Source organism: Malaclemys terrapin, chromosome 11, assembly GCF_027887155.1.
Source record: "Malaclemys terrapin pileata isolate rMalTer1 chromosome 11, rMalTer1.hap1, whole genome shotgun sequence".
In the NCBI taxonomy this organism is placed as follows: Eukaryota; Metazoa; Chordata; order Testudines; family Emydidae; genus Malaclemys; species Malaclemys terrapin.
The window spans coordinates 7,971,415-7,987,817 of NC_071515.1; the positions used below are offsets into that span (position 1 = coordinate 7,971,415).

General features: G+C 43.3%; 1 protein-coding gene across 10 annotated transcripts in view; it reads left to right on the top strand.

Annotated features, from left to right (window-relative positions):
* USP40 (ubiquitin specific peptidase 40) overlaps positions 1 to 16,139 on the top strand; it is a 60,768-nt gene extending 44,629 nt beyond the window's left edge. For 8 of the 10 annotated variants that reach the window (XM_054044062.1, XM_054044066.1, XM_054044067.1 and 5 more), the window contains 7 exons: positions 731 to 825; positions 2,058 to 2,176; positions 2,639 to 2,704; positions 2,975 to 3,185; positions 5,915 to 6,010; positions 6,634 to 6,728; positions 13,044 to 16,139. In XM_054044062.1, the coding sequence (XP_053900037.1) occupies positions 731 to 825; positions 2,058 to 2,176; positions 2,639 to 2,704; positions 2,975 to 3,185; positions 5,915 to 6,010; positions 6,634 to 6,728; positions 13,044 to 13,152 (791 nt within the window). In that variant the 3' untranslated portion in view covers positions 13,153 to 16,139. The other 2 variants (XM_054044070.1, XM_054044071.1) reach the window with 2 other exon arrangements.
* The last annotated feature ends 264 nt before the right edge of the window (positions 16,140 to 16,403 follow it).

Consider the following 16,403-nt stretch of genomic DNA (forward strand, 5'->3'; position numbering starts at 1 on the left):
GCTCCCAGCTGGGGAGGCTCGCCCCCAGCCCCTCCCCTGCTGTCCCCCATCCCCTGCAGCCTCAGTTTGCTGCGCCGCCAGTGCTCTGGCCCGCTGCTCCTGCCAGGCAGCACGGCGGCAGGGCTGGCTCTGGCTGGGCGGTGGGGCTGCAAGCTCCTGCTGCTCTGAGTGGCATAGTAAGGAAGCGGAGAGGGGAGGGGTGGTTTGGATATGGGGTAAGGGGTCCCGGGGGGCACTCATGGGACAGGGAACAGGGGGCAGTTGGATAGGGCGGAGGTTCTGTGGGGGGGCGGTCAGGGGACTGGGAACAGGGTGGGTTGGATAGGTGTGGGAGTCCCAAGGGGCCTGTCAGGGGGTGGGGGTGTGGATGGGGGCGGGGGGCAGTCAGGGGACAGGAAGCAGGGGGGTTGGATAGGGAGTGGGGTCCTGGGGGGGGCAGTTAAGGACGGGGGTCCTGGGAGGGGGCAGTCAGGGGACAAGGAGCAGGGGGGGTTGGATGGGTCAGAGGTTCTGAGGGGGGCAGTCGGGGGCTGGAAATGGGAGGGGGGCGGATAGGGGGTGGGGGCCAGGCTGTTTGGGGAGGCACAGCCTTCCCTACCCGGCTCTCCATACAGTTTTGCAACTCCGATGTGGCCCTCGGGCCAAAAAGTTTGCCCACCCCAGTATAGAACAATACATGTGGTTATATAATGTCAGTTTTCTTGAACTGTATCTACTGATCTCTTTAAAGATTCCCCAACATATGTTCAGTCAGACATCGGGCTTTGTTATGCAGGCGATGTGGAAATCTCTGGAGAAGCTTTTCTGGAGGATCTGAAAATTCAGGTTAGATATTATCCTTTCTATGTCACCATGCTACTGTGATTCCATAAGTGAGCTATATTAATATATATTTTTTATTTCCTTTTCCCCTCATCTCCAGTATGTTCTGATATGGCATTTGCTTATATGCCATGTTCAGTGGTAAGTACCAACAGGCACTATGAGCATGTAGCTCAGACATTTTCCTAGTATCTGTTTCCTGCAATTGCCATTATACCTTTCACATGTTCCCAGCTGCTAGAATCATGCTGCACTTCATCTGAAACTTTACCTTTTATGGTTTGCAGGCTTACTTTTATCTTGTTATTGTAAAAGTGATAAATAAGAAAAACACACACCTCTACAAACACTATCAAAAGAACCACTTTCCATTTCTACATTGTTCCTGTATTAGTTTTTTGTGTTTCATATGTTGAATTTAATGATTCAATAAATGCTTTTGGTACTAAGAAGACCTGATTATGTCATTTTGGAAGATGTGGATTTGGCCCTGTTGGGTGGAATCTAAAATGCATTTTAGTAATTATTCCTGATGCCTTAGCAATTGTAGCAAGCTTTTGGAGAAGAAAACATAACTAACTGAATAGATTTTTATAAATTCCACTGCAAAGGGCACATTATTCACCCAATTGGTTGTTCCATTTTCACTGCATGGGTGACTATCTTCTTAACTATGCTCCATATTACATGTCACTTTTAGGTTAGACTGGAACAGCTTGGTTTCAACCAAACACTTTTTGTGTGGCCAACTAATATGAAAGGCCATGTTGAACATTTACATCCTTTATGCACATCAAAGAAACCAACTCAGAATGGGAACAGCAGTGTGCATTTGATATACCTTTTGCAAAAGAGTAGGGAAAGCTTACTTGGCACCTGGCTGGAGTGATCATGTCTCATCCCATTCACTTTTAAAACCAAAATATAAACCAGAGTCTGTAAGTGTTTTCAAAGAATCTCAGAACCTGTTTGTTAAACTGAGGAATGTTGGGGAGGGAGTTCACTCAGATTTGTTTTGGGGCTGAAAAGGAAATCCACCCCTTGTAGTCCTCACCGGACAGTAGTTAAGCGGACAACAGAGTAGAAGTAGATCTGTGTAAATTCATTCTCTATATTTATAATTACTTAAATACTGCACAGAGGATCAGTCAAATGGGTTACATTGTGTGGCATTACTACATCTTTGCAACTAGACTGGCAACTAAAATTACTGAAGAGATGTTTGGTTTTTTCAGGCCATGACCTTGCCCTTCTTCCAGGAGCTCAGTGTCCCATCACCCGAGTTTCTCAGAGCCTGGACATTGGAAAGTAAGCGCCCAGGCAAGCTTTTACGAAACAACCAGCAACAACTCAAGTAGGTTTCTAATTGAACACTCAACCTTCAGTCTGTTGCAACGCTACATGACTGGATTGTGAGATGGATTGGTGGAGAAATATACCAGTTCAGTCAATATTAACAGAAAACCCATTCCTGGTAATTTCAATGTTGTGAGTTGAGTAACTGTTATAAATTAGATGTTTTTCATCTGAAATATAATGTTTTTGTTTTAATTTTTTTAATCAGGCTATGTTTATTGGTTATGCTAACTTTTTTTTTTTTTTTTTAATTTTTGAAATGCAGTATGCACCTTATTGGATTTTTTTTTCTCTTGTTGCTTTCAAACAGGCTATGACTTCAGTTTTCCAACTCAACATAAGATAGTTTTTCCAGCACTTTAAACTGTAACTTGTCAAATTATAACACATGATTTTTAAATATGAAAAAAACAAAACCAAGGTGTAATCTTAATAAAACTCATCTGTCTTTCTTTATTAGTGAATATAAACTGGGAGGCAGAACAGAAATCTGTATAGAGCCTTTACAGAAGGAAGAGAATCTGGGGTAAGTACTACAAATACCTATTAGTATTTTATTGCTGTACATTACTAGATGAGACTTAATCTAGCAGTTCTTAACTTAAAACTTTCTGCCAAGGTTCCAGCCAATGCTTTGTTCTAGGATACTTTATTTCAAACCCAGATTATTTTACTTCTTATTTCCCAGCAGAACTATTCCTTAGAAGGAGAAGAATTGATCAGGAATGTGCATGGCTCCTGGAAGCTTGATTCACAAGAACTTTGTTACCCCTTATTTTATTTTTTCTGATCACAGCCCCAGTGACTTGCTGCTTCGGGTGCAGATGGGCATACCCGGGGAGAGGGATTACTACCACTCTGTGGATTTGGTGTGGGATATCTCCAAAGAATGCACAGCATGGGCACTGAGGCATAGACTTGCTGCTCACTATTCTCTCCCTGTGGAGAAAATCGAAATTGCAAAATACTTCCCTGAGAAGTTTGAGTGGATGACAATCTCCAGCTGGGTAAGATCTGAAATGACAGAGGAACTAATTTGGGACTGGAATGACAGATGCCAACGATTTTACTTTGTGCAGAGATTGTTAATAAAAAAGTAAAGTAGGAAAGTTTAAATACATTTGAACACACATTTCGTTCAGTGTTATCCATCAGGTGGATTTGGAAGTGAATGGAGCTGGTTATTCCTTAAGGGCCTGATCCAACTCTTACTGAAGTCAGTGGAAGGACAATGAGAGTTCAGTTGCATCCTAAGCCAGTAGAACTGGGGCACCATTTAGGAGCCCTCACCCCATTTCATACCTGAGGTCTGCTCACAGCACACGCCCTAATCCCAGATGGAGCTCTTAACTGCAACATAGCTTGAGTGTGATATATATTATGAGTTCTGTACTGCTCACAGCTTCCACTTTTGGGGCAGGGAGTTTGTCTATAAACAGGCAGGGTGATTAAGATAACAAAAGGTTTGTCATTAAATTAAATTAAGGATAGTTAGATGATCCTGAAAGCATTGCCAGGCACTCCAGTTAAAAGAAAGGAAACAAAGGGAAGGAATAAATGATGAGAATGGAGAGAAGTAAACAGTGGTGTCCTCCAGGGATCTGTACTGGGACCAGTACTGTTCGACATATTCATAAATGATCTGGAAAAGGGGGTAAACCAGTGAGGTGGCAAAATTTGCAGATGATAAAAAATTACTAAAGATAGTTACTCAAGTCCAAAGCTGACTGCAAAGAGTTACAAAGGGATATCACAAAACTGGGTGACTGGGCAACGCAATGGCAAATGAAATTCATGTTAACAAATGCAAAGTTAATGCACATTGGAAAACATAATCCCAACTATACATACAAAATGATGGGGTCTAATTTAGCTGTTTGAGAAAGAGATCTTGGAGTCGTTGTGGATGGTTCTTTGAAAACATCTGCTCAATGTGCAATGGCAATAAAAAAAAGCAAACAGAATGTAGGGAATCATTAGGAAAGGGATAGATAATAAGGCAGAAAATATCATATTGCTTCTATATAAATCCATGGTACATCCACATATTGAATACTGCAGGCAGATTTGGTCACTCCATCTCAAAAAAGATATATTGGAATTGGAAAAGGTACACAAATGGGCAACAGAAATTATTAGGGGTATGGAACGGCTTCCGTATGAAGAGAGATTGATAAGACTGAGACTTTTCAGCTTGGAAAAGAGATGATTAAGGGGGGATATGATCGAAGTCTATAAAATCATGACTGGTGTGGAGAAATTAATGTTATTTACCCTTTCACCTAACACGAGAACAAGGGATCACCCTATGAAATTAATAGGCAGGAGATTTAACACAAAGAAAAGGAAGTATTCCTTCACAGTCAACATGTGAAATTTGTTGCCAGGGATGTTGTGAAGGCCAAAACTATTAACAGTGTTCCAGTAAGAACTAGATAAGTTTATGAAGGAAAGGCCCATCAATGGCTATTAGCCAGGGTGGGCAGGGATGGTGTCCCTAGCCTCTGTTTGCCAGAAGCTGTGAGTGGGTGACAGGGGATGGATCACTCAATGATTGCCTGTTCCGTTCATTCATTCCCTCTGTAGCATCTGGTATTGACCACTGTGGGAATACAGGATACTGGGTTAGATGGATCTTTGGTCTGACCCAGTATGGCCATTCTGCTGTTCTTATATATAACCTTATCTATACCCCCTGCTGTAACCCACTAGACCCCACTCCCCTCCCAGAGCTCAGATAGAACCCAGAAGTCCTGACGGGGTCAGTCTCTCTCTGTAGAGTTAGTAACAAAATAAAAATATACATTAAAATTTTAAACCTAACCAGTGTTCCTTAAGTGACTTGCCAAAAGATGTCAGAACGTGTTAGTATTAGAGCTGAGTGGGTTTAATAATTATTAATTTTCTTTCTTTTAGATAGGAATTAGATACAGTGCTCCTGTCAGCTAATTGCTAAGTTATCTGTCAAAAACCTAGAGTTTTCAAGTGCCTAAGTAGCCCCTGGAATCACAGTTAAAGTCTCCCGCCTCCCCTCCCCAATCTGAAATGGCACCCCTGCAGTAGAACTTCCAAGTTCTGCGATGTTAATGAGGTAAAAGCTCTTTGGGGTGGATGGAAGTGGCATTGATCACATGATGAAATGCTCCACTCAGCTTCTTTTACTGTACTTTAGAAATTGCTTATGTAGATTGAAAAGCTTTCTAAGGTTTCAGGCCAGAGATAAGTATAAAACCAGAAACCATTTTAATATGTGATTTTATATATATATAACCATAAATGCAGGTTTGGATTTTCATGTGTGCTTTTTTGTTCTTTCTTTTTGTTTTTTTTCTAATCCCATAGTTGCTGGAATGAGTTTACGGAAATAACACAGAGTTCTGCTGAAGTAAGCAGATCCTCTGATTAAGGACCATAGTTAACTGATTATAAATGTAGTATAATCTAGACCTCCTTTTTTGGAGGGATGTGGGAGATTTAAAGTATGTGTATGGAGAAGAGGAAGGATAAGTGGGAAACCTCAGGGTGAATGAGGGTAAGGGGCCTACGTGGAGGAAAACTTGTTGACATAGGTGCATGTGCAATTCTAAGAATAAATAAGACTCTTCAGTTGCTGAAGAGCAGCTGCCCACAGGAGTTTTATACCTTAGAAGGTGAAACCAACAAAAATCAGTTTAAGAATCTCTGAAATCTCTAGGCTTAGGACATGTGAACACTTTGATACTTTGGCTTTATTCAGACCCAGCAAATTTCAAAGAGGAAACGGAAGAAAAAACAGGAGAGTTTGCAGTCAGCACCCTTTCACCTGAAAGATGGAGACATTATCGGTGTAAAGGTAAACTTAAGAATTAACACAGTTGTGAAAATAGCTGGGATTTAACAGCCAGTCGTATTCGTGAACAAGCACTTAGTTTCAACAGTAATAATATCCACTGTGTCCTGATTTCTGCCTCATTCTTCTGTATCCCTTTGCATGGGTATGACAGTGACTGCATATAAACATCTGTCACCACTTTGTGTGAAAGTGGGGACAGGGCACTGTTCCTGTTGCTTCCTCTCCCGATGCTCTTTACCAGCCTAATGGAAGAGTGCGGAGGGTACTGTGGGGATCCCACCACTCTGTTTTATTTCAGATTCAGTAACCCAAGTGTTTTGGTCCAAAGATTGTAAGTTTTAAAAATACACCTCTACCCTGATATAACGTTGTCCTCAGGAGCCAAAAAATTTTACTGCATTATAGGTGAAACCACGTTATATCGAACTCGCTTTGATCCGCCGGAGTGTGCAGCCCCGACCCCCTGTAGCGCTGCTTTACCGCATTTTATCCGAATTCGTGTTATGTCGGAGTATAGGTGTATGTTCAGCCAAATGAATTGTATTAAACTGCTAAGAGGCTGATGTAATATATTATGAGAACTAAAACAATAAACTAATGCACTCAATACTTTCTGGCAACAGAATCTCCTACTTGAGGATGGTAAGGACTTCAGTACTGTGAGAGATGATATTGGGAAGGAGACACAGAGGCAGCTTGCAATGGAAAAAAAGAAAAGGTATTTATTACAGTATTTTTGTGTTCTCAGATATGCAAAGGGGTTTACTAGTTTTCACAGATTTTTAGTGCTGTGATACTTTGAGGCAGAAGATGTAACTAAGGATAGTCAATGCCCAGTAACAGTTTTCAGTCCTGACAGTACCAAAGGAGGTGCACTGAATAAAAGTAATTCAAAAACTTCTTTCAGAGTAGCAGCCGTGTTAGTCTATATCCGCAAAAAGAACAGGAGTACTTGTGGCACCTTAGAGACTAACAAATTTGTTAGAGCATAAGCTTTCGTGGGCTACTGCCCACTTCTTCGGATGCATATAGAGTGGAACATATATTGAGGAGATATATATACACACATACAGAGAGCATGAACAGGTGGGAGTTGTCTTACCAACTCTGAGAGGCCAATTAAATAAGAGAAAATTTTTTTTTTAAGTGATAATCAAGCTAGCCCCGTACAGACAGTTTGATAAGAAGTGTGAGAATACTTACAAGGGGAGATAGATTCAATGTTTGTAATGGCTCAGCCATTCCGAGTCCTTATTCAATCCTGAGTTGATTGTAAGGTGCCTCAAAAACTTCTTGTTTTTAATACTATTTCTGTACCATGAACCCATTCAACTTGTGGGGCTCAGTTCTTCTTCGAGTGATGGTCCCTATTGTATTCCACTGAGGGTAATGGGCATATGCCCAGAGCTTTTCAAAGTAGTAGTGTCTGTTGGTCCATGCATGCGCCCCTGCATTGCCCAGTGGATTCGTCCGAGGCGATAAAGGGCAATGTGAACTGACTGCATTTTTAGTTCCTTTTCACCACCGCATGGTCCAAGTTGGAGCTTCAGTTCTCTTCTCATCCTTGGTGACACATTTTCCAAACTTTTCTCAAAAAGACCTGTTTCTATTCTTTATTCAGGATTTTGTTGTTTTATGTTGTAGTTTCCTTGTTTTTGAAAGTCCTGCAAATCTCCGGACTCAGGACATTGCCTTGGTGGTTCCCCACAAAAAATCCCCTGTCTCCAGCAAACCCGCCTCTGGGTAATGGAGCATGACAAAGAGGCCAGGATTCCTGCCTTTGTTTGTTCTCCCTCAGCGACAAAAACCGGTGCTGTCTTTAGTGCTTGGGGGAAGCCCACACTATGTCCAGGTATAGCATCTCTTTCTCTCCTTCCCTGCCCATACAAGGGAAGGCAGAGCCCTCCACTTTAAGAAGTACCTCCTGGAGGTCACCATGGGGCCACAGTCAGACCCTGGCCGGGGAACTCCCCCCCCCCCCCCGCCTCTTTCTCCCCCCCCATCACCCTGAACACTCCCAAGAGTACACCACCTGCCACGGAACCCCAGACTGGCTCCACCAGTGCTATGCACCCATGCCAGAGCCTAGCCATGAATCACGGAAGCACACGCATAAACATGGCAGTAGCTCTTCCTCCAGGGCTAAGAAAGATGCTCTGCTATCCATGAGCTCTGGCCAAGGAGAGGTAAGGGTAAGACCCACAAGAGTGACAAAAGCCTGCATTGCTTGCCAGATCTGCCAGTCCTGGTTACAGACCAGCACACCCAGGCACTAGCTCCACCAGCGTCCAGTGAATGCCTGTCTCAGAATCAGTGAATCTTACTGGCCTTGGTTCCGTCCATCGATCAGGTGGTGTTGACTCCAGGGAGACTCGCAACCACTCCCGGGCCTCATGAACTGTTGACAATGGGAGAGATGCACTCTCTGCATGCCCAGTACTCTCACCTCCTAAAAGCCCATCTCCATATCCAATATTCCACGTTTTGGCCGTGTTCATATGACACTCTTGGGTCCGTCAGTACCACCATTGATGCAGGACTCCAATTCCTCCTCGGAGTCTGAAGGCCCGGAGATTACATATGGCCCACCGCTTCCGTTCCGAAGACATGACTATCAGAAGGTCCCATGGCACCATGGCAATACCCTCCCTTACCTTAACCCAGGAGCCACTGGTATCTCTGGACTATACTGCTATAACAATATGGCCAGAATCAACCAGGCTGGCCATATTGGAGCTCATGGCCCTAATATTTACCTTCAGAACTGTCCTGTTCAATACGGGAGGACTCTCCTGTATCACCAACCTGTCCTTTGCCGAATAGATGCTCAGAACCAGGATTAGATGATACCCTGATGAGCCCACACTGGCGGATCCAGAGGAATGTCCCTCAATATCGCTGGATGAGACTATCAATCTCCTCCTCTCCCCCAGACAACTACCATCAATTTCAAGAGCCTGCTACATAGGATAGCTCATGCCCTCAAAATACCATGGGAAAATATGCAGAACAAGCAGTGCCACCTATTAGACATTTTGCATTCTTTGATACTGGCCAGAGTGGCCCTACTGATCAATGAGGACATTCTGCCACCTGCACGCACTGTGTGGCAGGCCCTGGCCATGTGTGCCCCCAACCGTGAAAGGGACGGACACCCAAGGAGTCAGAGTTCCTGTTCTCTCTTCCTCCGCCCAACTCCCTGGTGAATCAGGCTGCTAAGCAGCTTGGTAAACAACAGCACCCACGCTCCACCCCAACTGACCAAGAGGCTGGACCGTCTCCTTAGCCTCCAGTTCCAGATCTCGAACCATCTGGTGCTAATGGCCATATACAACTCCTTACACTATGGACAGATGGCAAAATTCACAGATAAGCTACCTCAACGGGATCATTTTGAATTCCAAGCTAGTCTAGAGGAAAGCAAGTTGGTCGTTAAGGCCATACTTCAGGCTGCAGTTGATTCGGCAGACACATCTTAGTGAGTTTTGGCAATTGGAATAGTCATGAGTAAGGCTAAGATTTAGTCCGGGGTATTTTTGGTAAAAGTCATGGACAGGTCACGGGCAATAAATAAAAATTCATGGCCTGTGACGTGTCCATGACTTTTTTACCAAAAATACCCCTGACTAAATCTCTACTTCTGGGACCCCGCTGGGCTGGGAGCCCTGCTCCAGTGCTGGGGGTTGACTGCCCCCTGGCCGCTGCTTCCGGGGACCGCTCTCCGGATGGTCTCCAGGAGCTGCTGGGGCCAGCTGCTCGGATGGCCCTGAAGTCAGCCGCACCAGCCGCTGCAGAAGACATGGAGGTCACAGAAAGTCACAGAATCTGTGACTTCTGCGACCTCTGTGAAATAATTGCAGCCGTAGTTATGAGGAGGGAATCCTGTTTACACTCCTCAGGTGGGCTTCAGCAGGGGCAGAGGGGCCGGGCCTCAGGTGGAAGGGGCGGGCAGGGCCAGGGACTAGCTTCCCCAAGCCCGCGGTTCACCTACTGCCCATGCTGTTTTGAGATATCACTGCCTCACGAGCCTTCACAAAGGTTTTCTCTATGGTAGCGGGTCACCTCCAGCAACAAGGAATCCTTGTCCTTCTGTACTTAGATGACTGGCTGCTGGTGTCACGGTCCAGAAAAGAAGCTCGGGAATTGACATCCCAACTTATTTACTCTTCCCTAAGAATGAGCATCAATGTAGTAAAATCAACTTTGCGCTCTATAGAATTCCTAGAATTCATAGGAGCATGCATCAATGCGGCCTCCACACACGCCTATCTGCCAAAAGACAGGTTCCAGCACTTACTGGATCTGATCATCTTTGGTGACATCAGTCCCTTGGTCTCAGCCAGAACTTGCCTTTCCCTCCTCGCTCACATTGCAGCGTGCATGTATGTCACACCCTTTGCTCATCTACACCTCCGCTATCTACAACTCTGGCTACAATCTGCTCCCCCATGTGCCCATCCATGGGCATCCCTCTCACCATTCCACTGGAAGTCATCTCTTCCCTTTAATGGTGGACAAACCCTTCCTCCCTTCCTCAATTATAACCGAGTGTTACAGTTATAACTGCTGCATCACTCGAGGGCTGGGGAACCCAGTGAGACATTGCATGACACAAGGCACTTAGATGGCCGAAGAAGCCAGGATGCACATCAACATCCTCAAACTACGAGCAGCATGCAAGGCATGCCACACATTCTTAACAGCTGTCTGTTCTTATCATGTCCTGGCCATGTTGGACAACACCACCGCAGTTTACTACATAAGCAAGGTGGCACACGGTCCCCAGTACTGTATGCGGAAGCTGTACATCTCTGGAAATGGTGCATATCATAGCCTATACTCCTGGCCACAGCCTACCTTGTGGGAACCCAGAATGTGATTGCTGATACCCTCAGCAGAAACTTTGCAACTGACCACAAATGGGTGGTGCACAACACAGTAGTCATGGATGTTTTCGGCTGCTGGGGAACTCTGACCAGAGACTCTTTGCATCTCACACCAACACCAATTGCATCCAATGCTGCTCCAGGGGAGGCCTCGGTACCCACTTGTAGAGGGAACACACTGATCGTTGACTAGTTGGACTGGAACAACGGTCTTCCCTCCACTGCCACTCCTACTACTCATTTTTTGCCAACTCAGATGGGAGAGGGTGACGGTCATCCTGCTTGCCCCATATTGGCCTTGCCAGTTCTGGTTCCCTCTTCTTCTCTGCACGTCAAAACATCCCGCGCTCCCACTACCAGTGTTCCCCAAGTTACTTATGCAACACAGTGGCAAACTCAGACACTCCAATCCAAGGGCACTTCACCTGACAGCTTGGTTTTTGGATGAATGCCTCTGCTAGCACAGGACTGCTTGCCAGCTGTCTGTGATAGTCTCTCCAGTAGTAGAAAGGATCGCCTTGTGGAGTCCTATCAGGCCAAGTGGTCTCATTTCATTGCCTGGGCCCAACATAGAGGTCGTATCCTGAAGCCGTGGGCATCCCTATGCTATTAGACTAGCTTCTGTCTCTAAAGGCCTCGGGGCTTGCCCTCAGCTCCATCAGAGTGCACGTAGCAATCATTAGTGTCTTCCAGTCTCTTGTGGAAGGGCATTCCATCTTCACCCACTCCTTGATTGCTTGATTCTGGAAGGACTTTGTATGCAAATACCCATCCGTCCAGACTTGCTCCTCAGTGTGATCTCAACCTGGTACTCCCCTCATTAAAGAACCCCCACCCCCTTTCAAACCTCTGGCCTCTGCTTTCTTTCTCTTCTCTCTAAGAAAGTAGCTTTCCTAGTTGCAATTACTTCTGCAAGGAGGGTTGGTGAACTGGGGGCTATGATGGCAGATCCCCCTTTCACCACATTCCATAAAGACAAGGTCTCCTTATGCACCTACATCCCAAGTTTCTGCCAAAGGTGGTTTCCTGCTTCCACTTCAACCAACCCATACACCTACCCACTTTCTTTCCCAAACTGCACACCTCAGATGAGGAACGGCGGCTTCATTCCTTCAACGTCTGTAAGGCCCTGGCCTTTTACCTACAAAGGACAAAACCATTCTGGAAGTCTCCCAGACTGTTTGTTGCCGGAGCAGAGAGAACTAAAGGGCAGGCCATCTCCATCCAGAGAACCTTGAAGTGGGTCTCAGGATGCATTACACTGTGCTATCAACTATCAGGATGGTCCCCACAGGGTGGATCTGGGCCCATTCCACAAGAGCACAGGCATCATCTACGGCTGCGCTTCATGATGTACCCCTTGCGGACCTATGTAGGCAACCAGGTGGAGTTCGGTACACACCTTTTCTTCTCATTATGCTCTAGTGCATGATTCTGCAATGGACACCTTGTTCGGTGCAGCGGTCTTCCACTTCGCAGTTCCGTCCTCTTCCTGGGACGCTCCTCGAAACTAGGGTTAATCACCCTCAGTGGAATACAATAGAGGCCATCACTTGAAGAAGGGGAGGTTTCTTACCTGTAACTGGAGGTTATTCAAGATGTGTGGCCCCTATCTGTATTCCAATCCCATCCTCCTTCGCCTCTGCTGTGAATATGGTAGGTGGAGAAGGAACGAAAAATGTGGCCGGCCTACCCCATCCTTTATCGCCTCGGGTGAAATCACAAAGCAGTGCAGGGGTGCATGTACGGAACAGACACTACCACTTTTGAAAAGCTCCATTTCCGGTGCATGGCACGTGTGCATTCCCTCAGTGGAATACAGATAGGGACCACACATCTCGACGAATCTCCAGTTACATGTAAGTAACCTTCCCTTCTCCCCTAGCTTGCATTTTGTGTGACCATTCTGATTTTGTAGCATGTTACACCCTCTCTGCACAGGTTGACCTCCCAAGATACAGAGCAGTGGAAAATCAGCCCTTTGGTCACCTGGGGCACACTTAAATACACAATTAGCAAGTATGGGAGTGCAATGTCATCTTTGCCAAAGTAATAATCAGGTTCCAAATTGATTTACAGCTTCCTAGAAGTACACTGATATTAATATTAAGCTGTCGTGCAAATATCACTGTCTGATTTTCCTATAGCCGACAAGCGCAGCGTTTACAGAACGATGTTTTCTCTGAGGGAAAAGTGGCTACTAAGCATCGTAAACCAGAAGTGGCTCTTTCCATCAATGTGGGAATCTTCAGATAGCATTGGACAGGTGACTTGCTGAGTGACCCTTGCCAATGATGTACTGAATTAGAATGGAATACCTCAACTGGACCGGCAGAGGGATGGTCTTCTCAGAAATGTCCTCCTGACTCTCTGCTGAGACAACTGCTGTAGGATTCAGGACAGCTCTGGATTTCCTGTAATCTATATTGGTGAAGTGCTTTAGCATTCCTTTATCAATGTGGAACTTACTCTCAGGCTAGATAAATGCACTTTATCAATGAGAAAATGGATTACTGTAGTACATAATCTTTCAGTGACTATTTTGTAATAATCATATATGTATTTTTATCTGACATTGCTATCCTATACCATCACTACAAAGCTATTTTTTCATGCAGGCATGTAACTTCTAAAAGGAATTGTTTGACTCTTTTGACTTCTGAAATTATTAGATCTTAGGTTTTGTTCACATGCCTGGTTGATAAATCTGAGCTTTATAACAGTTTAAATCAAAATTGGGTTCATGCTCCCGCCCCCTCTCTCTGCAGCCATTTTGTTGATATATTTTTTTTCTGCAGCATTGGTAATTCCAGCCCAACAGCAAACTAATAGTTTTCTATCTGAGCCCTGCAGAAGTGACTGATTTAAACAGTGTGTGTGACATTTCAGTACTTGCCTCTTCTGTTATGTTAAATCTTTCCATTGTGCAACAAGTCCAAACTCTACTCCTTGCCATATAATGAAGCTCTCTCTGTTAATCGGGAACATGAGCAGAAATTGATTTCAGCATTTCCTTAATCTCCGGAACAAATACACTAAACTGGCCAAAGTAAGGAGCAAATGTGTTCAAAACCTAAAAAGGTCTGGAGAGCTGCATCTATAAATTAGAAATATATTGTCGCTGTGCTGTTTTTCTTCTCTAGATGCCTCCTTTTTCAATATACACTAAATTATTAAAAAGTTTAGGAGAGAAGGAAAGCGTTTGATGGAATACTGAACTTTTTTTTACTCAGGAAAAGGTTATTGTGTTTATTTTAAGGTAATCAAATTAAATGGACCTTTGTAATTTTGCTTGACTGACAGCCCTCAATAGGTTAAAAGAAAAAAAAAGGGGGGGGGAGCAGAAAAATGTTTCTTCTCTGGGTGTTGTACAGCTGGTTGTACATCCCCAATAATAAAAGGGGTATGTATAACCGAAACAGAATACGTGGTTGCTTCTAATACCAGCTAAACACTGTGCTGTCCAAGGCTGTTGTGGATTATGGTAAATAAAACATTTACTGTATTATTGTAAGACTAGTTCTTGCTCAATGATGAAACTACATCTTTCTACCAATGTGTGTGGTAACTGGGGTCATTACAATTATTAAATTAATTCTCAGTATCTTTCTGTAAAATATTTTTCAGTGCTTACAATTACTAAACTCTTTTTTTATATGTTCCCTTATAATACATGCATCATAATTTCATTTGCAGTCAGGTTCAGTGGTTTCTTCAGAAAGAGTGTTGGTGTTAATACATTGAATTAACCAAACACTGGAGCATATATGGTTTGTAATAAACTGTACTTTTTTAACATGTATTAGATGATAGGATGAGAATGGGATATATATAAATTAAAAATAACCACATATCCTTAACTGAGCTACAATTAAGTGTTCATCACATGCTTCAAGTTTGCCTTTCTCTATTAGAAGGCTGAGAAAACTAATTATCTGATCAGATACACTACAAAACCTTGCAGTCATGGCTGGAAAAACCCCTGTAAAACTATTAAAAGGAAGTGTTCTAACACAGTTTCTGAAAAAGAAAGTGAAATGTTTTCATTATAATTCAACTACTGCTGCCAAAGTGACTGGATACAGTACCTGTATTTAGAGTATGTTACTAAATCTTGTATCGTTTATTTTGTAAGTGTAGTAGTCTTAGTAGTAGAAGACCTCATTATGGTGACTATTAAAACTTTGGGAGAGAAGTGGGAAGATCCTGCTGTTAAGGTGAGCAGAATTCTACTGTTTTGGACAGAGCTTCAGAGTGACTGAGTCCCCAGCCTTCAGGCTCTGATTCAGCAAAAAATTTCAGCATATGCTTAACTTTCAGCATGTGAACAGTCCTGACTCACTGTGGCTGCATATGTGCTTCAAATTAAGTAGGTGCTTAGGTCCTTCCTTGAATTGGGGCTTTAGTCGAGAGGTAAGGAGATATTTTAATCGCTAATTATTTGGTTCTACTCTTTATTTGAGCCAAGTGCAGTTGAATTATGTAATGCTATATTTATGGAAGGATTCTCTTGAAAGACCTGACAGAGGCCAGCAAAGTTGTCTCTCCCTCAAACTGACCTTGTTTTGCACAGCCTTTTTCCATTTTACATACATTTTGTTAAGCCACACATTTTTCAGAAGACACTTCACATAATGAGTACCAAGATAAAAATTTGGTAAATGAGGAAAGAATTTGTGTGCTTGCAAGCTATTTCATTACATTACATTTAATTTGCTGACTTTTTTATTATTCTGTTCCTATGTCGGAAAGTTCTACTATCCCTTCTCTTTCCATCTTCCTTTAATAAGTGAAGCTTATACTTTTCAAAGACCTGAAGCTCAGAGAAATTTAGATATAAATTAAGTATTTAAGTGGGTATTGTAGCATGTGCCTTTATTGAAGTGTAGTGTAGCAATGACTGCACTGAACCAATATTGAGTTATTGTTGGCTTGAAAGACTTTAAGAAAAGTTATTGAGGATCAGTCCACAATGAGGATTTTTGTTAAAGGGAAAAATACCTTTTTAAAATTGAGTTTCATGATTCCACAATTTGTCACAGTTCTGTTCCAATGGGAGGAGAAGCTTTGCTCTTTATTATCCAAGTCTGCTTCAGAAACTGAATAAAGAATTGTTTATATATGTATATAACAAATGTTTCACTCGTGCTCTCTTTGTAACATATACATTTTAGATTGGTTACTAACTAATGAACATGGAGAAGGAATAAATGAATGGCTATCCAAAATGTCTGAAACACTGAGCTTCTATTTTAAAATTTATTTTCAACAAGTAAAATAAATAGCTTGGATGAATAGGAGGTGAGATTCTGTGAAAAGAACTATTGAATTTGCTAGTTTTCCTAATGCTCTAAGATGTATAGTATCTAGGCCTGACTATTTTATATTCATCCCAATTTTCAAACAGACTTACTTCCTCGTATAACAGTCTGATCCACACCAGCAGACCTGGGTGGCGCTCCATTGACGCCTCTCCACTGAGTATTCCTAGGCACGTTCCATTGCAT